The sequence below is a fragment of the Phalaenopsis equestris genome, unplaced genomic scaffold (genome assembly GCF_001263595.1).
Source record: "Phalaenopsis equestris unplaced genomic scaffold, ASM126359v1 Scaffold214330, whole genome shotgun sequence".
Lineage (NCBI taxonomy): Eukaryota > Viridiplantae > Streptophyta > Magnoliopsida > Asparagales > Orchidaceae > Phalaenopsis > Phalaenopsis equestris.
Window position 1 is genome coordinate 211,920 of NW_018233122.1, and position 23,777 is coordinate 235,696.

Below are 23,777 nucleotides of genomic sequence, written 5' to 3' on the forward strand. Positions count from 1 at the left end.
TATATATATATATATATATATATATATATATAATGTGTGTGTTGACTTGTTGAACTGAACATGAACTGTTTAGGGACATTAAATCTACTTGAAAGTCATAAAATATGAATTATATAGTCTACTTGGCAGTATAACTCTACAAATATAAATATATGGATATGAATATATAGGATCTCTCTCTTTCTCTACACACGCGTGGCATGAATACATTTTTATGTATAATATATAAAAATAATTTACATGCTGTATATGCAAATATAGGCGTATACACATAATATGGGTATACCGAAAATTTCTTTGTTTTTTCCTTGCAAAAGTAGTTGAACCGAAGCCCACCTGCCGAAGTGGCTAAATCGATAACCCACCTCCCGATCCGATTATGTTTGTTCTTTCCTAAAGGATAGCTTAGCCCATATATGCGAGGGAAGTTATCCGAAAAATGAATCATGACTAGTAAAAACATCTGTCAACTCTTTATTATACTTGAGACTCGATCTCTTCACACAAGCACCAGGGATGGAGATCATACCGACAACACCTGACACCCACATCGCTATCTTTTTATCAAAGACATCAGATAAAGAGCATCATATTGTACAGGATGTACTACGCGGATTATTTTATGGCATTTTTCCTTTATGTACACTAGAGGAAAGAAGAGGTGGGGGGACTCTCTCTCTCTCTATCTGGGAAGCTCCGAAGGACCACACTCCGACAATTGATCAGAGACAATAATATAACACATTTCCAAAGATTCCCCCTTGAGATTTTAGCCTATCTCTCCCTCTTTCTATGATGTCTCCTCTCGGAACTAGATCTTTCACCAAGCTGTATGTACTCAGGAACAATAAGAAACTCTACGTCCTAAAAAGGATTCAACACATACATATCACTCAATTCTTGTATATTTACATTTTACATACCTACCACCTGAACTTTAAATTTTACATGCATAACAACTTCCTTATACATGAAAATATATATTTCTCTCTTTAAAAGTTAAAATGGTCTTATCTTATATGTGATGTGATAGATTTGGGTGGTATAATTATAAAAAGCAAAATTTAGTTGTTAGATATATAAATACATAGCAATTGGGTTGTATGTATGTAAATTCCTCTACATATAATTAGGGAAATTGAAAATACAAATCACACAATTCTTATGTATTTACAACCCCCAAAGTATGATATTTACACTTAATAACACATTGTTGACATAAACCTATAAGCATGAAAAGGTGCATTTCACTTCTAAAAAGATAACGATGGTGGCATTTTTTATATGATGTTAAAGATTCGAGTGGCATGCATGTAAAAATGAATATTTAGGTGTTACATATTTAAATACACAAGAATTGTGTGGTATGTATGTAAATGGCCTGTATAATTAATGAGTCCAACAAATATACAAGCTCATAAAAAGTAATTTAATTCGAGTAAAAATTTGAGCTGTAAATGAACAATGAGAGCCTTTTTGAAAGTTAAGAGTTGAAGGTCTAAGAAATCAAACCTCAAGTTTGTCGAGTTTTCTAACAGCCCTGATGCTCTCCCTCGACACGGCTCCTTCCGGCCAGTTCAAATGGGCCCCACGTTTGAAATATTTCGATGCAGAACTACTGTATTTGATGACAAAATATTAGCATTAGAAGGAAGCCTCAGTATATAGTTATAGAAGATCATGATTACTATCTAGCATCAAAGAGGAAAGAGAGCTCTGAGTAAAGCTGTTCTAAAATAGAAGTATGAAAACAAATGAACATAATATATTGCCAAACCGGGAAAGCTATAAGAATAAAAGGGACCATTTTCGTGGGTGGCATAGTATCAATAAATGACAATGAATTTACATATCTAACACCTAAACTTTACTTTTTACATTTATGCCACCCAAATCTTTGATACACATAAAATATATTGCTACTTTAAATTTTAAATGGTGAAATACACCCTTTTGGCATAGGCTGGAAGGTATGCATGTAAAAATTGAAGTTTGGGTGTTCAAAGTGTAAATACAATGGCGGTATGTATGTAAATGTTTCTATTAAATTTAGGGGCATTTACATCATACGACACAATTCGTATAAATTTATATATCTAACACCTACGTGTGATATTTACATGCATACCACTCAAGTCATTAACATCATATCAAAAATACCACTATTAACATTTTAAAAGTGACATTACATAATGTAAATCTTAAAGTTTAGTTGTTATATGTGTAAATACATAAGAATTGTGTTATATGTATGCAAATCTTCCTACATTTTATTATTTAAAACTTATTTATTAAATTCAATTAAATTAGGACACTGTTTGATGATGGCCAGTGAAAACAAGACGTGTTCGCTTAAACTATGATTGTTCAAGACCTGGGCGGTGTACCATTTGGTTCAGTTCAAGTATCTAAATTCATTAGTACTTTATAACTGCTACTGTTGTGTTCCCATTCTTTCACCGCTGCCGGATCAAAAAACTAATTTGCTGCCTTTATGAAGTTCTTGTAGGGAATTATAAATAAGAATACTAGACAATTTTACATACACAGAACTCAATTCTTATTTATTTACACATCTAACAGCTAAACCTCAGCTTTTACAGTCATACCACCTAACCTATGGATGAAAAAGGTGTTTTTCACTTTTTAGAAGTCAACATGTAGGTATTTTTGATTTGAAATGAAAGATTCTGGTGGTGTAAATGTAAAAAACAAAGTTAAAGTGCTAGATATGTAAACAAACAGGAATTGGGTGGTATGTATATAAAATGCCCCAATATTATGCAAGGTTTATCGGTTTGCTTCTCAAATGGCTTTAAAGGAGAATAAACATAAATTAGGAAGCCATTTGGGATCACTTTTGATTTTGATTTTCTAATTTCTGTTTTAATTTTTTTTTTGGTTTATGTTTTGAGTTGAAACAAAATATGTTTGTCATGTTTAATTAAGATATGATTGTCTTTTAAAACATTTAAAACAGACAAAAGTTAATTAGAATGCTTTTATATATATATATATATATATGTTTTTAGAAACAATATATAAAAACACATTAAACAAAAATGTTCATAAAAACAAAGGAGAAATAAAAAACAAAAACCAAAAACAAAATTGATCCCTAACCGTAAGCTATAATTCACGAACAAATCTTATAGGAGAATTTACATATATGTATATGTATTAAATAGCATTACAATCATTCTAATCAGACTATCACACCTATGATTCATGCCATTGAGGAAAAAAATAATGGTATCTCTTCTGATACTTGCTACATGCATGCAGATTCAATTAATAAACGATTGTTCATGAATATTTGTTAGAGAATGTTTTCGATGTAGAAATAAATGGCCTCTAAAATATCAATCTACATCTGATTAATGTAAATTAGAATATATGCATGTATTAGATCACCATTATGAACCTGAATATGTGATTGCATAAGAGTCGGAATTTGAAATTGAAAGAAAATTTGATAAGAAATCATGCGTGAACATATGAATTTACAATATAAATTAAATCTACACCTGTACATAAAACTTAATCAATCAAATCTACTGCATTTGTTACTATTAAATGAAAAATGATTCATGTAGCCGACCCCACTTATTGGGATAAAAGCTTCTCGTTGTTGTTGTTGTTGTATATCTACTACAGTTAATGAATCCAGCAAGTAATTTGATAAAGTAACTTTTGATGACTTATTACCCTTGGACACCTTATCGAATTGATATTGATATTTTTTTTTCTTGGTTTAGTGGCATGTAAATTCAAAGATGTAACTTCATGGAGTGAATTAGGTTGCAATGATATTTTAAGGAATTTGTTAATGATAAATGTATTAAAACAAATCTAAAATTTAAAACTCATCTTATTTGGACAATTTTAAAAGTGCAAAAATCAACAAAACTTATATTAAATCATTTGGTTTAAATTTTTTAAAAAGGTTATCCATCCATATAAACATTATAATTATGTGGTTTGTCATTTTTCTTATTTCTTTACCACCTAACATATAGGAAGCAATTAAAGGTCATTGGCATGTCCCTTAAAACAAACATTAGTCTTGTACAATTGTTTTAACTTCATTGTATTTTTATGGTTTATTTAACTTGCATAAGGACATTGAAAGAAAATTGACAAGTATGATAACTAGGAGTTTTTTATAGATCTAAATAGAAGACACAAGATTTAAACTTGGTGATGAAGTAATAGTGCGTTTAAATTCAGAAATGCTTTCATTAAGAACCATTAAGAAATTAAATGTAAAAAATAAGGGTTATATGAATATTACAACACATTATAATTAATTCCTACAACTTAGAAATTTGCTAGAAATTATATCCATAAGCTAGTTTTGAAGGCGTTCAATTTGGCCTCATTTCATTAATAACTACCGCTTCCATAGAATCTCTCTTTCCATCTCATAAAATTTGCACCAAATTTTCAGCCACACACCTCTATACAAAATATTCATAAAGTTCTTTTGAATTATGAGATTCTTTTCACCATCAATGGTGAATTCTAGCTATAGCTTGATGAAAAATTAAATTTTAAATTCATCGAAGCCAAATTCATCTAAGGAAGTAGATTTAAAGATGAGTTCATACTAATTGGAGAAGTCAAGTCAATGAATGATCCAAGAAAAATTTTATTTAGTTTTATCATTGGGCGATTATTAAAATGTCAATGAGTGAGGCCTATGAAAACAAAATGCGTTCTATGAATCATTTTTTTTTTACTGTAATTTTGTGAGCAATTGGATGTCAATCTGTCAAAAGACCAAATTATGGATGTCATTCTATGCTATGGTTAACTTTTTTTTCTTTTATGTAATTGTAAATATTATGTTATTGGCTTTACTAGGTTTCTAGATTTTATTTAAATTTGATACAAGTGAAATTATAATTGCGCAGAATCTTTTTCAATATTACGTTCAATTTTTCTCATTGATTACTATTGATTTATTCAATCATTACATTATTGTTTGGTTTATAATTCTCGTATTTTCTAATTTTTATAATAGGTGAGCTTTTGATAATTAGTAATATTTTGACATATGAATCCTTAATTTCTTTATCTCATCTGCATTTTGCAATCATTATATTATTCTAATTGCACTGGGAAACTTAAAGCTTAGAAAGTCCTACAACAGTGAGCCTCTTCTCGGGCAGCTACACAACAGCCGTTGCCAGCAACCATTGCCTAAAAGTTCTGCACAAATCAGAAATTTGCAAAACCATCTAGTAAATCTCATTGTTAGGATCCAATGTAAATTTTCATAGCATATTTAGAAAACGGCACAGAGACAAACACAAAAGCCAGTAGTAGGGAAGTCCGTAGAATTTTCTAAAAGCCAACAAGACTACATCAAATAAACTTCCTGTACCAGCACTAGGTGTGTAAAAGTCGAACTTATGTATGAGCCAGCTTGGGCTTTGGTTTGATAAGTGGCTCGTGAGCAAAGCTTGATGACCTAACAAGTCAAGCTCAAACCAAACCCGACTCGACTCGTTAGCTTAAGAGCCGGCTCATTTAAAAAAATATTAATATAAAATATACTCAAAATATATTAAAATTCAAAACTTTATCTTTAAATTATTAAAAATGTATAAAATTGATATTTTACATTTTTTTATCAACTAATATATAATTATTTATCTCCTAATTGCTCCCTCTATTTGTCAATACTCATTTTATTATAACATTAAGTTGAATTAATATTACTTTCTCTCTTTCATGATAAACAAAATAGCTCGTGAGCCAACTAAAATTCATAGAATTGAGCTCAAGCTTGGGCTTGAACTTGAACTTGATTAATAATTCAAGATTAAGCTCAAGCCGAGGGTCGCTCAAGCTCGACTCGACTCGTTTACACCCCAAACAGTAACATGTTGAACATTCATTGTTGCTAATATGACGTAAAAAGTTAGGGCATAATAAACAAAATTCTACAACACAAGTTGCTTAGAACTGATAACCAATCACCATAAATGAGTGCATATAAAAATATAACTCAAATTCGAATTAATGGCCGACACTTGACATATTTGTTAGGACTATACATCAAAACTCTAAGAAAACGATTATGTCAAGAAAGACGTCACAAGTTTAATCAAAATTAACAGTATATATGCACCAATTTTTCACTCTAAAAAAGGATACTTACTTGGATCCTCTAACCATATGCTCCGGCATTGGTCCCAAAACTCTTTCCATCATCGCAAGGTGCTCTAAATTCTCATGAGTTTGAAACAATGCTTCACCCTGCAGGCAGAGAAACGTCGGATAGGGTAAAGGGTTTCCTCTAAAAAAAGATGTGATGCAACGTAAAACTAACCGTACAAAGCTCAACGAGTATACAACCAATGCTCCAAATATCACAAGGATAATGCCATCCCAAACCTGAACCAAAAATGTTTCAATCGCAAGCTAAGAATCCATGACAAAATGTATTTCTAATAATAAGAATAGCATATAAAAATCCAATCCATGCGATGTAACAAAAAATATTCTCAATCAATAAAGGAGGAGCTTACATAGCTCCAACATTACAGCTATAAAAATTAAAAAACAAAAAGGTATTTCATGTTTATGAAGTAGGAGGCGAGATTTTTTTCCTTTTTTGGGAAATTTACATACATACCACAAAATTCTTATGTATTTACATATCAAACATTTAAACTTTCATATTTACATTCATAACACTTTGCTGCCATAAACCTATGCATGAAAAAAGGTATATTTCACTTTTAAAAAGCAAGCACTAGTGGTATTTTTTACGTTATGTTAAGGATTTGATGCTCTGTTTGTAAATAAGGAAGTTCAGGCGCTAGATATGTAAATACATAAGAATTGTATGGTATGAATGTAAATACCCCTTTATTTGTTGTTGTTTGAACAGGACAACCCTAGTTATAGTCATCTGCCGGCCAAAAAAAAAACTTCTAAAACATTTAAAAGATAACCCAAAGAGCTAAACAGGTGAGTCAAGAGCCACAGGGAACTTGAGTTCAAGATTTTGTTTTTACAATTACAACAAAAATAAAAATAACCATGAGTATGTAGAGCAAAGAAACAAGGATAATCAGAAATCAAATACCCTCGTCTAAGGTCTTCAAAGTAAATTTTGGGTAAAGATTTCGGAATCTCTATATAGAACTGTACAGTGATGGATAACAAATGCTGAAATCTAGACTATATCTACTCTTAAGGTTCTACGGATACAACAGGCAAAAAAACTAAAGGTTACATTCATAGCACACAATTCTTGTGTATCTACATAACTCACACCTAAACTTTCATATTTACACATATAACACTCAAATCTTTAATAATTATATCAAAATTAGCACCATTACCGCTTTTTAAAAGTCAAATACACATTTTAATGCATAGGTTTAAAGTACTAAAGAGCCATGTACGAAATATTAAAGTTTAGATGCGAGATATGTAAATCATAAGAATTGTGAGCTATGTATGTAGATTTTCCATAACTTAAGCAAGCCTCAAGAGTCATTGGACCGTCACTCATGCTAAGGGAGCGCGATAATGAAGCAGTTTCTTCCAAAAAATTTATTTACCTAAAATAATCTCAGGCGCCCTGTAATGCCTCGTCGAAACAATCGAGTTATGATCGTGATTCTCAAATGCAGTACTACCAAAATCAATCAGCTTTATGGCACTTGACTTCGGCAAGTACCTGAATTGGATCTCATCTTGTGAATATCTCTGTAGCATCCCAAGCAATCATTCAATATAACCACTTTAGTCCACATACTTTGAGTTAATAAAAGAGTAAAGTGTCAAAATAATCCCCTAACTATTTACATGACGTCATTTTAGTCACAAAGTATGTCAAAGTGGCAAATTAGTCCTCAAACTTGATTAATATAAACTGAAATTGTCCGTTTAGGCCCATTAAAAGATTATGAATATGAGGATTAAATTGATACTTTTATAGACTGACTAAAATGACCCACGTCAAAGTGTAGGGGGACCATTTTGAAGCTTTTCTTGAAAAAATTAATGTTTCCAACATCAATATAACCAAATACCTTGCAGGTTGGAACTTTTATATATTCAGAAGACACAAGAAGAATGTTTTCTGGCTTCAGATCAGTGTGAATAAGTTGTAAATCATGCATATCTATGTCGCAAAGGAAAAACAAAATGTTAAGTCTGACCCTCAACGACTAAAGTAAAAACAATAGAAGGTCCATTAAACCAGGGAGTAGTTGACAAAAAACTAATGGAATCAGCTAACAGAGAATAGTAAACACACATGCAACAGCTTCCAAAAGCTGGCGTCCGAACTCTCGAACGAGTTCCACAGGAAATGGGCAGTATTTATTTTTCCTTAAGAAATCATATAAGCTTGGCCCAAGCTTCTCACACACCTGATAACAGCATTGAATTTCATTCAAATAAAACTTACTAAGCATAACCCCTCATAAACAAATCTTAAAAATTCATGATGCAATTAAAATTCAAAGCATTCTCTTTTTTTCAGAGATGAAATATCATAAAAATCAATTTTTTATAGGCTGCACCTACAATCCATATAGAGGCAATAAACTAATCTCACAAATAATCACCACTAAAGTATAATGCCAAATAAGAAAACCGTTCAACCAATTAATTATCTAAAATTTTGAGACGAAGGGTAAGATAAAATCTAGTTGTGCTTACAATGCATATGTGGTTCCGATAGTCAAACCACCTTTGAATCTGGACGCAACTACATTAAAATAAAACAAACGGAAAACTTTGAGTAAAAAACAATGGTTGTATTCATTAAAAAAAAGGCGCATTTACATACATAGCACACAATTCTTATGTATTTACATATCTCACACTAAGAACTTTCATATTTACACACAACACGTAAATCTTTAATATCACATAAAAAATAGCACTATTACCACTTTTTAAAAGTGAAATAAACAATTTGATGCATAAGTTTAAAGTACCAAAGTGCTATGTATGTCAATATGAAAGTTTAGGTGTGAGATATGTGAATACATAAGAATTATGTGCTACATATGTAAATTTCCCTAAATAAAAAAAATAAAAAAATAGGACATACCGGGATCCTTCACGATCATTCTTAGACAGGCTATTAAGAACATCAATTTCGATCATTGCAGCATGGCGATATTTTCGCAAGCTCCGAACCACCTTGATAGCTACATACTCACGTAGTTCCCTATCCCAACACTCCAAAACACGGCCAAATGTACCTGCAACACTGGCCCATGCTGACCAACGGCGACTGGAAGAGAAATAAAAGAGGCAATAAAGCAACTCATAGTATTTTGAGCATACCTTCCCCAATCTTGCTAAGAATTTTATCTGTATTTGAAAAAAAAAACAAAAAACATAAAAATAACAGGTATTCAATAAGCATAAAATGTTCTTTTGAAGAGAGTAAAAGTAAACACTTTTATGGAACTATCATTACAAAAAAAACAATTTCCTCCACATAGATGATAAAGACGACAGAGATAAGAAAACTGGACCAGTAATTTGATTAAAATGAAGCTCTGATATCGATATAAGAGAAAAATAATGAGGGAAAACATAAATGTTTGTGCATTTGCTGTCTCTTTCAAAGGGTTATTTGTTGCCTTTAATGAAAAATCAAGAGCAAAATGCTTTAAAAAATATTATATCAAATTCCTTACATCGAGGGGTGAGGTTCTCTCCAAGATCAAAAACATAATGCCCCTCTTGATCATCTTCCCTCCATGGCGGTGAAGCCCTACGAGCTGTTGAAACCGTTGTGTCAAACCTATCCGCCTACATAGATCCAAGGACAAACATTTCCACACGAGTTCAAAACCCAATAAATCAAATCCCAAACCCAGGAACCCACGCCACAATCCTATAAAACCCTAGATGTAAGCCTAACCCTAATATCATGGGGCACAAGAAACACCTCTCGATTGGTTGGTGCCACATCCCATGCAAGACGAAGTCTCTTCCTTGTGTGAGTACTCTCCATCTAAAATGAGCAAAAAGCTATAACCTTTTGTAGAAGTTTATTTTCAAAATTTTGGATTCTGCAACCAAAAGATTAGAATCAAGGTTTATTAGCAATAAACATGCACAATGCAATTTCATGCCTAGAACAATCAACCCCAACAATTTCATGCCTAGAAAAAGACTTACAAAATTAAAAAAGTGTGTTAAGAGAACTACTAATGCAAATCTAACCAAAATCACTACATATGGAAATAACTTTCATAACTAAGTACGTACTAATGACCTCAAGCTTCAATTAAAATTACCCCCATTGACCATAAATTTCAACTTCAAATTCAACAAGAAAGATTGGTAAAATGACAATGTAAATCTCAGTGCACGATATATATACAAATAAAATTAAGAATCTTTTTATATGAAATGCCTACACAATATTAATCACATGTCTTCTTTGACAAATTCAACCACATCTAAAAACTCTAGAGGTGTATATTAACCAAAACAATGTTTAGATTTCAACATCTTTCTTCTCCAAAGAGCATAATTTATTTGATAAATAAAATAGTCAAGCGTATGCAGGCCATCCTAAAACACAAACATCATGATATTTCAACATTCAGAAACCAAAATAAAATGTACAAATATTATCCAAATTACAGACTTACTAGGGCACAGCCTGAGGAATTTCCTTATAATCTGCAAATGTTCGTTTTCTTGCATGAAATCATTCATATGCTACTCAATCGTGACTACAACAGTAAATCTCATTAATTCACGCTAGGGTTTAAACCATTTCTTTCAAAAATCAACTCGCGATCTGTAATAGAAATTCACGATGATTATCAATCATTCCATAATCTCGATTTCAAATTCCTTTCAAGAAATCACCGAAGACGGCCGTGAGAAAGACGGAAGAAGAAAATAAAAGAGGAACTAGGGCACAAACCTTTACATATCGTGCTCCTCGCCGATCCAGTAATCCTCTCCCTTACTTTCACCTGCTGTATCTCCAGCTCTCTCCCCTTCTTAATCCCTCTGGTTCGCTTGTTCTCCAGCAGCTCCCGATCTCTCCCCCCCTTCGTACTTTCTTCTGCCTCCCGTCGCCCGCGATCGTGATAAAAGGGCGGGTCGGGTTACCCGGGAAACAAATTTTGGGCCGATTCGATTCGAATGCTCCGCGAGGTATTATAACGAATGCCATCGAATATTTGGAGTGGTGGGTTGAGCATAATTAGGGGCCTCTCATTGCCTACCCTTCTATTCTTATGTATTCATTAGGGGCATTTACATAAGAATTCAAGTTTAGGTGTCACATATGTAAATACATTGGAATTGAGTGGTATGTATGAAAATCTTTCATTTCTATGCATATTACCTAAAGTTTGACCTTTATACTTACATGTATGTCCGAAGAATGCATGCATGGATCTAAATGAAAGCCGATCGTAGCAAAGACCGGCCGTCTCACTCATTTGGCCTGCCATCCTAGCCAACCGACCGGACACTCTAAACAATCGTCTACCACCTCAATCAACCGGCTGGCCACCTCACCGGGTGGACCTATTAAAAAAATTATGTCAAATATACGAAAATTTGACAAACAAATGACAATATGTCGGATATAAAAAAAAAAGTGTCTCACACACAAAAATATGTCAGAGAAGATAATTATCACATGTAACTCTTATGGGGAAATGAGAATATTTTTCATCTGTAAATAGGATAATATCCTTCATGTCAAAAGACTCATGTCATTCAAACTTTCCAAAAGTTTAGGTTTCGTTCTCTCATTATCTTGTAATGATTTCTTTAAATATATAAATAGACCCGAGAGCTTGGGAACACCCCAACTTTGCTCCACTTGGGACAATCGTTGCATCACTCATTCTCACCTCTCTCTCTCTCTCTCTCTCTCTCTCTCTCTCTCTCTCTCTCTTCTTAATTATATTATTCATTTGAAGTGATTCAGCTTAATTATATTATTCATTTGAAGTGATTCAGGTACATATTTGAATTCTACTTTCTGAAAGGTGTGGTAAGCATAAATTATGTTATTAACGAGAAGAGAAGTGGCTCAGAGAGAAGGAACTCACAACAAAGACACTGACGATATGGAGTGCACCAAAGAGTTTGTAGCTTGGCAAATTCAGAAGTTAAATGATCAAATATTGTATGCCAGTGGAGATGTGGTGACCTGGGGAGTAGAGCAGCACCCTGTTGGCTTTGGAAAGAGAATGTGGCTCTCATTACTTTGATAGTGTTGATTAGGCATCGATCGACTGACATCGATTCAAAAGCGTCGAGGTGCTCCGATAGCCCTAGAATGCATCCTCTCGATAAACCCTTAAGGTTGAGCCTCTACAGAGATTCAAGATGGAACTTTTGAACTCTTCATATCTATTCTACCATTTTTTACAATACATATCTCTTGGTGACTGAAACGAGTTACACGTCTAATTTCTTATTGAACATCACGCACTTTTGCCCATGATAACTGAGAAAAGGATAAATCCTCCTCTATCCCATTTGATTCAGAACAAAAGAATGAGTCGCTCCCACCTCCTAAAAAGGAAAAGTCTCATGAATGATAAACAGTCCATAGTTACTCGAGAACACTCGCGCGATAGGTGCATCTTCTCATCCACCGAAGGAAGGAAAGTTCGAGTTTGACAGTAAACTCTTGCTTGGAATGACCAATAAAGCACCGTGTCGATTCAATATAAACAAATATATCTGAGGATAAACTCAATAGGGCATAGCGCTTGTTATGATCCTCTCATCCCTCCAGTCATGCACATAAGCAACTTATGTATCTCATTCTCTCCTTCTTCTTGTAGTATTTTGTCTAAGAGCTAAGAAAACTGGGAAACTAAGACATCAAAAATTGAATTTTCTTAAGCAACATGAAAGCCAAAATACAAAGTAGACCTCATGGGCATAATGCATGAAAGCCACTGAATATGCACTTAATGATCTAGTTCTGACCAGTTAAATCATACTTATTAACCATGCTTTCGGAGATGACAATTTACAAGCCCAGAAGGACCTATCAATCACCTCTGAAACTCGTCGACATTCATGTGAGTTCCTCCGATCAGACTAATTGAGCTCGAGCTTTTAGGTGTGCTCCTCCGCCCAATCGCTCACATTTCTCGTGTTGTTTTTCTAAGCTCTCATGTACGAGTACAATACTCCTATCGAGTTCATTGATAGTTATCTGGCTGTTTCATGGAGCTCGATGAACAACTTTTTGAGGCAAACGAAAGGGAATTATAGTTCATCATCATTTTTGTACCCATTTATTTGCCACCTGACGCCCCCATCAAGAATCTCCTCAACAGCGAGTTTACTTAGGCTCCGTACAAAACAACATATAACATAGTTTTTTTGTTTATTTTTTAAACTTCTGTGGTGTGTAAAAAGAGACGAGCAATGGGGAGGGGGACAGACATCTCTCTCTCCAAAACTCTCTTTCTCTCTCTAAAAATCCCTGACCTTCATCCCACCTTATTCACGATGTCTTTTCCAGATTGTATGGGTTCACAAATTATACAAAATGATGTATCTTAAAGTTATTGATCAACAAGAGGGTTAATCAATAATCATAACATTGGTTTAAGATTAATTTAGTGCAAATACATGCATCATTAAGTTAACATTTCTTCCACAGGAGAAGGGCATTTACATACATACACCCAGTTCTCATGTATTTACAAATTTAACACCTAAACTTCAATTTTCTTACATGCATACCACCTTAATTATCCATGAAAAAAATGTATCTCAATTTTGAAAAAATAAAAATGGTGATATTTTCATGTGCTGTGAAATGATTTGATCCGTATAAATATAAAAAATAAAGTTTCGGGCAGATACTAAACCTTAGAAAAAATTACATATATACCACACAATTTTTATGTATTTACATATCTAAGTCCTAAAGTTTAACATTTACGTTTATAATACTTTGGGAAATGAGTATTTTAATTTTAAAAAGTTAATAATAATAATATTTTTGATGTGATATTAAAGATTTGAGGGTTAAGTAGATAAAAAAAGAAAATTTATGTGTTGGATATGTAAGAAAATTACGCACGCAGAAATGCATGCAGTGAACCAATAAAAACACTCAATTTACAAAAAGTGTATGCCAGTAGGCCTCACTTTTAAATTGTTTTTATTTTATTTTATTGAACAGTGCAAGCAAATTGTGTATGTTGTCCACACAGAATAATTACTCGTAAAAACATAAGAATTGTGTGTTTTTGTATATGTGATTTGAAAGATTTGGTTGATGTAAATACAAAAAATGAAGTATAGGGGCTAGATATGTAAATAGATAAAAACTTGGTGGGTATGTATGTAAATGCCCCCATTTTTAATCAAATATTCTAAATTTTATGATCATTTATGACATATTAAGATTTAACAATCAATGTGGTTTGGAGAAGCCGATGTTATGAAAACCAACATAACTATTAATAGCCAACACATTAATTAATTAAGTCTAAGAAAACCGCTTATAAGCTATATATAACTCCTATATTACACCATGCATTTATTATCAACATATATGTTCATTGCACTAATCTTGATGAACCTTTTTTTACATAATTATGATTTTGTGATCTCAAAATTTTTTAGTGAAACAACTTTTTGATGATGCCTTAAATTCTTAAGGGTCTGTCTGGGGCAGCGGTGCGTTGGAAGTGTGACAGTGCGCCATAGTTTTGTCTGTTTTACTAAACTGTATTTTGACAGATTCTTTAAAAAACTTCCACTGAAATCTATGTTTTCTCATCTGCCTGACTAGGTGTGGTGGCAGCTTTTTAGCTGAGGTCTGACTTTTTTAAAAAAAAAATTGTAATAGTCACTATAATTTTGAACATCATATTATTTTTCAGCAGTTTGACAGCTAATTTTTAATAAGATGCAACATATCAAATATACCCTAAATATTTTTTAAAAAGAATAAAATATAAGAAGATTTACATACATGACTCTCACTTCTTATGTATTTACATGGCCAACACCTAACTTCAATTTTTACATTTATTCCTTGGGAAATTTACCTGATACCACACAAATTTTATGTATTTTCATATCAAACACCAAAAATTTAATATTTACATTTATAGCAACTTTTTATCATAAAATTATATATATAAAAAAACTATTGTATTTTTAAAAGATATTGTTGATTGTAATATTTTAGATGTTTGTTAAAGATTTGAATTTTATGCATTTAAATAAAAGTGTAAATTTTTATGTATAGATTTGTAAATACATGAAACTTCTGTGCTCCCATGCAATAAATTAACTTGAATTCCACCTGAAACTAATAACTCCTCCATTCAACCATTAATGTCATAACAGTTCTCTTCCATTTAGTTTTCACATTTCATGCTATAAATACTCACACATGGATGCATCGTCTTCTACCTCTGTTTTCCCCTGCCTTCTCCCCAAAACCAGAAAGCACAGAACAGATCGATCATGGCAACGGGGAAGAAGAAAGGCTTTCATAAATCCATCAAAATCTACTTCTCCATGCTGAAGAAGATGCCCACCTCTCTCACCCAACTATCCTCTACCCCTTCTTCCTCCTCCAGCCTCCTCTTCTCCGCCTGCAAATACCCTAAAACACCATCTTTTGCTCTTAATCGCAACTCCGCCACCACCACCTCCGCCGCCGCGGCCGCCGCCACCCTCTCCGACGTGGACCGTTTCCTCCAAGAGAACTTCCCGACGTGGACCGTTTCCTCCACGAGAACTTCCAGTCTCTATACCCACCACCGCCGGCCACATCTAACTCTTCGCAGGAGCCAACTTCTCCGACCTCCAGCTCCGGCGAGGCGGCGGAGTTTTCCGGCGGAGGGGTGGCGGTGATGACGTTTTCGAAAGACCCTTATGAGGATTTCCGGCGATCTATGGAGGACATGATGGAAGTTCGTCACGTGGATAAATTGGGGCCGTTGGATTGGGATTTTATGGAGGAGCTTCTGTTGTGTTATTTGGAGCTGAATGAACAAGGCGTTCATAAATATATTCTTAGAGCGTTTACGGATCTAACGGTCAGTTTTCGCCGGAGAGAAGGGGAGGAGCGGCGGAAAGCTTCGATGAGGAGGCGGAGGCTTGGGAGAACGGAGAAAATTCCGGTGGCCGGAGGGCGGTTTCCGGCGGGTTGGTAGTTCGAGTTTACAAGATTTTTTTTTCTTTTGTGTGATTCATGTAAATAAATAAATAAATAAATGAAAATTGCCTCACTAATCATATTTGAAGTGGAGTCCTCGTCGATAACTGTCATGTATAGTATCATATATATATATATATATATAATGAACTAAATATTGATTTTTCCTTGTACTAGGCTCCATGATGAGAGCCTGCGCTATGCGCCTAAATATTCGAGAATCCAACGCCACTGGGGATGAAACCCATGACCTGTGGGGACTTACAGTGAACCCCGCCAACCAACAGGCCACAGCTACGAACAAATCACGATTGGCGGTATAACAAAATTCTTATGTGCCGCCAATCGTGATTTGTTGGTAAAGCAACCTCTTTAAAGGTTCATATGTTTCCTTAGGCCACAAGTTTGAGTCCCCCTCCGGCTGTTATTCATATGCATTTATAATTCTAACATATCAATATGGTATTTATGTTTATAATACTTTGTTGTCTTAACTTAAATACGAGATGTATGTCATATTATAAAAGGTTTATAATAGTATTCAAGTGTTAAAATTAAGAATATTAAGAATTAGGCGTTAGAAATATAAATACAAGAATAGGGTGATATGTATGTAAATTCCCTCCATTATTTTTTTGTAATTATTTATCATAATACTATTTGATCATATATCACATTCAATACACACATGGTTGTTTTTTAGAAATTGTTATAATGAGAAACAAATTTTTATTTTTCAAAAAAATTAAAATTAAAATATATATATATATATATATATATATATTCATAATAAATTTACATTTATTTTTACAAATAATTATAACTAAAATAAATATTTATTTGCAGCCGCAATAAGCGGATCTGAAAATCTTTGATGTGGTAGTTAAGGAATCCAACATATGGAGCCATGCTTGTCGCTTAGTTTAGGGATTTGGTTAAATATTCCTTTTTTTCATTGGGATCCAAATTTTAACATTAATGATCGGTTGCCCCCAAAAAGTTAATTTCTCATATTAAAAAACTTTTATAGCACATGCCATTATAATTTTGTTTAACAAAAAGATATCATTTTGCAAGTTTGATAACCATTTTTTTTTTAGCCCCCAACCAGACACATGTGTCCAATCACTCGATCCTGCACTGCAATGCAGATGCACTCAGGCGGGCTTAAACCCGTGAGCCCAGGGCCCCAAAGGACTCACGACTGACAACATAGCTGCCAACTAAAAAGTCACATAAAAAAAAAATTCAATATTTAGATGCATTGTACTCAAATAATTAACATCACATAAAAAAAATATGGCTATCAATCCTTTTTTTTTAAATAAAATAAACATATTCATGCACAAGTTATTGATATAAACAGCAATTTTTAGGAGTTGGATATTTCAAAACTTAGGACTTGTGTTGTATGCATGTAAATTTTCATTTTCTAATGTTCTAATGGCATCCTACAAATTGATGATTCACAAACATTCACTTAACTCTTAACATATTTTCTTATCTAACACCTAAAGTTAATTTTTACATACATAAAAATCATTATTAAAAGCAAAATGATGAAAGATAGTGTAAAGAAGGATATAACTTAATAAATAGGAACAAAAAAATACAAGCGCAAAATTTATTTTTGCATCAATTACCAGCTGCTGCAATATGTGCCCTAACAAGTTGCTCATACAATGCTCTATACTTTTCTGGAACAAAATGCTTGAACCTATTGAACAGAATGAAAAAGTTTAGTATACATAAATAGATGTAATTCACAAGTGCAAAGGACAATAATGGAGGCAGGTATAAACTTAATCATGCATGAACAAAAGGAAGGTTTACATACACACTGACTTAAGTCCCATGTATTTACATGTCTAACATCTAACTTCATTTTTTACATATAGGCTGCCAGATCTATGCATGATAAGTTGTATTTCGCTATTTACAAAATCTAACAACTGGATGATATTGTTGAACTACCGAACCGATGTATTTACGCGTGCCACGATCAAATCATTGAGAATTTGATAAAAATCAAAATAAGGGTTGGGATTTTATCATTAGTTTTGATATTTAAATCAGAATTTGAAAAATGGATGAAAGAGGATGCTAGATTTGTAAATAGTAATGTTCCGGGTGCTATGTATGTATTTGCCCCTAAAAGTTTAAATGGTGATCCTTTTGATGTGATATGAAAGATATGAGAGGTACATATCCGAAAAGCAAAACATAGGTGTTAGATATGTAAATACATAGATATTAGATATTGGGTGGTACGTACCTAAATGCCCCTATAAAAAATCATTTGCTGGATTAAAGGTGGTCCCGAATGCATTTAATAGGCGGAATGGTGAGTCAAAGGTTATTGTTTAAGGAGTTATTAAGACCTGTTTGATTGTGGCTCAGTTAAGCAAAGCCAAACTACGGCAGGCTTAAGGCTGAAGTCTTGAGAAAGGTTAGATTGTTTTGTTGGTGAAAGAGAGAAGCTAACTTGAGTCGAAAAAAAGGGAAGAAAATAGTTTTGTTTGTATCTAGCTTAAGCTCGTGTGCTTGAATTAATTCATGCTTTCATGCAAACAAAAGCGACATGAAGCGAAGCAACTATCAAAACTCGAGGTGGTCATAGGAGGAAGATGGCATCGATACCGATCGGCACAAGGTAGAAGGAACGAAAGCTCATACCATCCTACAAATAAACACAACGATGGAGGAGGGTTGACTTGATGCCGTGTCAAGTTATGAAAGGAAGGTGAAATGATTTCACTAGGAAGAGCAAAAAAAAAGCTTGATCAAAGAAGCAGTACCATAGAAAAAACTCGGCAGACCAAAGAGGTAGATGAGTGAAATAGACACACAATTGTGAGAAAATTGGATTAGGGTGGAAATGCAAATAGCCTTTCACACGCTTTAAGGCTAGTTTTGCGACAAGTGACAACTTCGATAAAAATGCTTCAAGCAAATAGGCTCTTAAGAACTCAATTCTATCCAAACAACAAAAATAATGACGAGTGTATTGAATGAAATACCTCGAGTTAAGATGAAGAAATTGCGTGAAGCATATATCATGAAGTTTCAAATGCAAGCAATTATCTCTAGAAAATAAATATTTTCAATAAAATTTGTGGTGAGTTGTGATATAAAGGACTCAAGAAAGACTTGAAGCTATCTCTAGTGGGAAGCATCTCAAAAGCAAGTTAAAAAACTACAACAATTAAGGGCTGTATGGTACTAATGTTAGACACTCCAATAAATATTGTAATTTTGGATTTACTAAATCCTACCAACAACAGAAGTTAAGATAAAATTGAGAAGAAACTGAATTTACTAAATCTTAGATTTAAAATTGTCATTTTTTGTCTGACAAGATTTACGTTATATCCTACAAGATTTACGTTAAATCCTACTTGAATCTGTTACCATAATTGAATTGATATACAAACAACAAATGATGGAAGATTATGCAAAAAAACCAAGGTGAAAACCAAGATAAAAAAAAAATCTGAGGTAAATGCCATATATGACACCCACTAAAGCAAAATTCAAACTATAGTTATCAAAGCAAATAATGAGATATGACATGAATCTCATAAAACCATAATAAAATAGTACATTGTATGGAAAACACTATTTTAATATACATGATGATATATAAAAAATAAATTTTAAAAATAAACCATCTAATACACATTGAACGCAACACAAATTTAATAAATAAGCAGGAAGATATTCACTGATACTCTTTATAGTCTTGTAATAAAAAAACCATATAGAGTACAAAAATTAGATTGATTGCTATTATGAATCTAGAAAACTAATAAGTTGGAAGTATGCGACTGAGAAATTAGAACAATTTGAACAAGATTCCTAACATTCAAATCACAAGGAAATGGATAACAAGACTAGAAAATATCAAACTGTAATGGAGTAGACATAACTAATGACACAATAGAGATCACATGAAGAAAGCCTCACAAATAGTTATTTTGTCACAAAACCCTCCCCAAGGGGTGTACAATAATCACTCACGACGTCATTTGCTTGAGAAGAGGAAAACACAAGAGAAGCACAAAATGGAAAAAGTATAACCGAATCTTCTAAATGAATACAACATTAAGGGGCCGTTTGAGATCCTTTTTGTATTTTGTTTTCTATTTCTTATTTTTATTTTATTTTATTTATGTTTTGAATTGAAATAAAACATGTTTGGTATGTTTGATTAAAATAATGTTATTTTTTAAAATACTTACAATATCCAAAAGTTATTTTAAGTGTTTTAAAAAATAAGTTCTTTGCTTTAGAATGAAAAAAAAAAACATGATAAAAAACATTGAACAGACACATTTTTAAAAACAAAGAAAAAACAAAAACAAAATTGATCCCAAAAAGCCCTAAACTTACAAAAGAAGGTTACTTCTAGATATAGAATAATGCAGAACATCGCCCAATAGATCCGGGGCAAAAGGGTGCCCATACATGATGAAAATGGGAGGAACATGGATTTTCATGAGAGTTTTGTTGGTTGAATTAATATATATATATATTAGATAGCAATAAAGGAAGATTGCTACCAATGATTGATGAATGAGTTTTACATTTAGTAATGCAATATAAGAGAAATAAGAGAGGGACTTAGGTGGTATGGTGTTTAAATAGTTGGCTTTAAAAGGCTTTGGTTAATTGTTAATTAAAATATGAAAAAAAGGTGATTGCATATAACTTGCGTACAAATAATTTGGAGTGGATACAATTTTTCTTGTGTTAAATATCCAAAGATTATTTATATGAAGTGTGCGATGTTCACAGATCATCAAAGATTATAATATATCATCATCGAGAGGAATTGAAGATATGCTATAAGCTTTGGAATATTAATTGCATTAGTTTTGCATAAAAAATTAGCAGTAAGGTTGTATATTTTGGCATATAGAGATATTTATAAAAAAATATTCATAAATATAGATGCCATAGTAATCATAACGAAAAACAATTTTATTAAAATGGTGATTTTAAAAAACAAAAGATTTTTTTTAGAATACATGGAGTAAAAAATTAATAGAAAAAAGACAATTTGGAATTCATAAATATCATTTAATATTACCACAAAAGCTTTAAGATAAGGAATTTACGCATACCCTTCAAGAAGAAAAAGCCTCCCAGGAACAGAGAATAAACTTGCAATGGACTCCAAAACAGATGCTATCTTCATAGTCTTGGATTTCAATGCCCTCATAAAACTAACGAACTCTTTATATTCTTCACCAGAAAGTTTTTCTTGCACCTGTTTCATAATCAATAGTAAGTCCAAAGAAAAACATAGATGCTATGGAAAAATTGTAAGCAAATCATTTCACGATTAAAGAATCTTAAAAAGGGTTCAATTCAACTCAACTCAACTCAGCTAAAATCATTATTACGCAAATGGTAAAATTTGTCATTTAAAACTGATAAGAATGATCAGCTTTTGGAAAAAAAGCCCAAAATGATCCCAGATTAAGCAAATTACACAACAGGCCGCAGAGTAGCAAAGAAAAAAGATTCCCAAAAAACAGAAAGAAACTTCCTGCATCTAATATGAAAGAACACCCAAAGTTTGAAAAAGGTATTAGCTGCAACAATATTTGTTATTTTCTAAGGTTTGCAGCCAACAGGCTTTACAGAATTTCAAAGTCTAGAAGACTTTCCAATATTACACTAACAATATGCAAGTTTATAGCTTGTTTTTGTATTTTCAAAACTAAATTTAGCCCCTTGATGTTAGTAGAACTAAGGCGCAAGTATACATTAAATATTAGCTGTATTTACACAAAAGTAAACAAAAAATTACACTTTTCAAATCTAATTTAGAGGTGTTCAGAAAACTATTTCAAAAATAAAATCATCAGCAGTTTGCGACTGCATTTGGGTCATTGATCAACCCATCACACTTGATCTAGCTCGTCGAGGCTTCCTAGTTAGGTTTGTTTCTTCTGTTGACCTCGATCTACTCATCGAGTTGATTTTCCCTTTGCTCTAGTATTCCCTCTCAGGGGTCTTGAATCGAGGGCTAATGCTTTTTGGTGTCAGCATCTCACCCCTCGCTGATGTGCTAACCCCATCACCTTTTTGTGGTTGAAGTGGCTAAAAGATCTACTTCATGATATTATAACAAGGCTGGACAAGGAACAGTGAAGAAGCAGAACTAAGATTATTGGTCAGTGGGATTAACAAATTAATTTGTCGTAAGCTACTCCTGAATAAGTTTCAAGTAACAACCAAAACCCCAAAAATATACTATTATGACAAAAAGGTTGCTACCAACATATCACACAATCCCATCCATCATTATTGACCAAATATGTGTAGCTAGATAAACATGTCATTAATAAATAATTTAAAATGAAAATTTATGTGTTTTATATAGTCCCTCCTCATAGCAAACAACCGCATCCAGACCAAGGGATTCACTATTGTTGAAGTGGAAGAAATGGACCTTGCCTTATAGGAAGACAACAACACATGAATTGCAGAGGAATTTTGTGGGCATTATTAAATAGGATTCAAATTAAAGAACCATGCAGCATATAACTTTCATTCTTATTAGGATATATTTATTTCATCCATGGTTTTCTTCACTGTAAACCTAATTCAAGGGGTCCAATTTCGGCCAACAGGAGAAAGTGTATTTCACTTCTCTTCCTCCCTATTTATGTTATACTTTCTTCTTTCCAAAATTTAGGATTTAATTAAAGATCGGGTAATCAGTTGTAAGGATCCAAAGAAAAGTAGGGTAAAATTACATAACCAAATGGTGAAAAATAGAAACTTGAGGGAACCCATCATCAATAGCGTCAAGCTTGATTGACAAGATTTAAGTTACTAATTATTTAAATATATAGCGTGAAGACGTGCAGTCAATTATATTATTAGATTAACAATTTTCAATTTTTTAGACAACATATCAAGAGTGGAGATAACTTGTCATTGCTGGTCCCAAGCACCGAATGTGAAAAATGAAGAGTTGCGTTAGGTAGTCGATTGTCAGCATAAAATTTGTTGAAAAATTATGACATAAATCCTCTAGAACATTTTGTAAATGCTAGGGCGTCCCCTAGAAGTGACACAATGTATGACCAAAATATAGTGAAAAGTTTACAATGGCCGCTACACCTGCGCCTGGGTGTAGAGTCAAAAAAGGGTTCCCACATTTCAGATGGATCCGAGTAAATTTTGAATAATAACATAAAAGACGAAAATATCCTTCAATTTATGCATGCCATAAGTAAATTTTTGATAGAAAATATGATTTAGGACGAATTTAGAGCACCTTTTAATAGGCTAAATTGGGATATTCTAAAACTCTAAGGCTAAATTGAACTTTTAATAGTCGGGAGCTATTCGGGTTTTTACTCTTTCAAAAAGTGAAATACATCTTTTCATGCATAGATAATGTGTCATATATATAGAAATTGATATTTAGGTGATAGACATGTAAATACATAGGAATTAAGTGTTATGGATGTAAATCTTCCAAAAATAAAACTATAAACAACAATACCTGTGTCAAAAATGCAGAACCTCTAGATTCCTCTTTCCCATGGGATGATGGATAATGTTGACACTCTTT

The 23,777-nt window shown here is 32.9% G+C and overlaps 2 protein-coding genes and 1 long non-coding RNA gene across 8 annotated transcripts in view; 1 reads left to right on the forward strand and 2 right to left on the reverse strand.

The window, feature by feature from the left end:
- Positions 1–11,107, reverse strand: part of LOC110037053 (serine/threonine-protein kinase AFC3) — an 11,712-nt gene extending 605 nt beyond the window's left edge. Inside the window, exons 1-13 of one of the 6 annotated variants that reach the window (XM_020741620.1) lie at positions 10,934–11,025; positions 10,653–10,804; positions 9,914–10,064; positions 9,687–9,801; positions 9,328–9,354; positions 9,089–9,242; positions 8,692–8,740; positions 8,285–8,399; positions 8,058–8,149; positions 7,584–7,731; positions 6,341–6,405; positions 6,170–6,267; positions 1,513–1,618 (exon numbers count right to left, since the gene is read on the reverse strand). In XM_020741620.1, coding sequence (XP_020597279.1) covers positions 1,513–1,618; positions 6,170–6,267; positions 6,341–6,405; positions 7,584–7,731; positions 8,058–8,149; positions 8,285–8,399; positions 8,692–8,740; positions 9,089–9,242; positions 9,328–9,354; positions 9,687–9,801; positions 9,914–10,006 — 1,062 coding nt within the window. In that variant the 5' untranslated portion in view covers positions 10,007–10,064; positions 10,653–10,804; positions 10,934–11,025. Of the gene's footprint in view, positions 1–1,512; positions 1,619–6,169; positions 6,268–6,340; positions 6,406–7,583; positions 7,732–8,057; positions 8,150–8,284; positions 8,400–8,691; positions 8,747–9,088; positions 9,243–9,327; positions 9,355–9,686; positions 9,802–9,913; positions 10,065–10,652; positions 10,805–10,933 lie in introns of those variants that run through there. The other 5 variants (XM_020741622.1, XM_020741619.1, XM_020741621.1 and 2 more) reach the window with 5 other exon arrangements.
- Positions 11,108–15,410: 4,303 nt separating this feature from the next.
- On the forward strand, positions 15,411–16,178 carry LOC110037061 (transcription repressor OFP14-like). The gene is made up of 2 exons (XM_020741638.1): positions 15,411–15,717; positions 15,750–16,178. Exons 1-2 carry the CDS (start codon positions 15,484–15,486, stop codon positions 16,176–16,178), a joined length of 663 nt encoding a protein of 220 aa, XP_020597297.1. The 5' UTR covers positions 15,411–15,483.
- Positions 16,179–17,685: 1,507 nt separating this feature from the next.
- Positions 17,686–23,777, reverse strand: LOC110037043. Its single transcript, XR_002295285.1, has 3 exons — positions 23,709–23,777; positions 21,307–21,452; positions 17,686–17,897 (listed from the first exon to the last, which is right to left on the reverse strand). It is a non-coding gene; the product is annotated as an uncharacterized LOC110037043 (long non-coding RNA).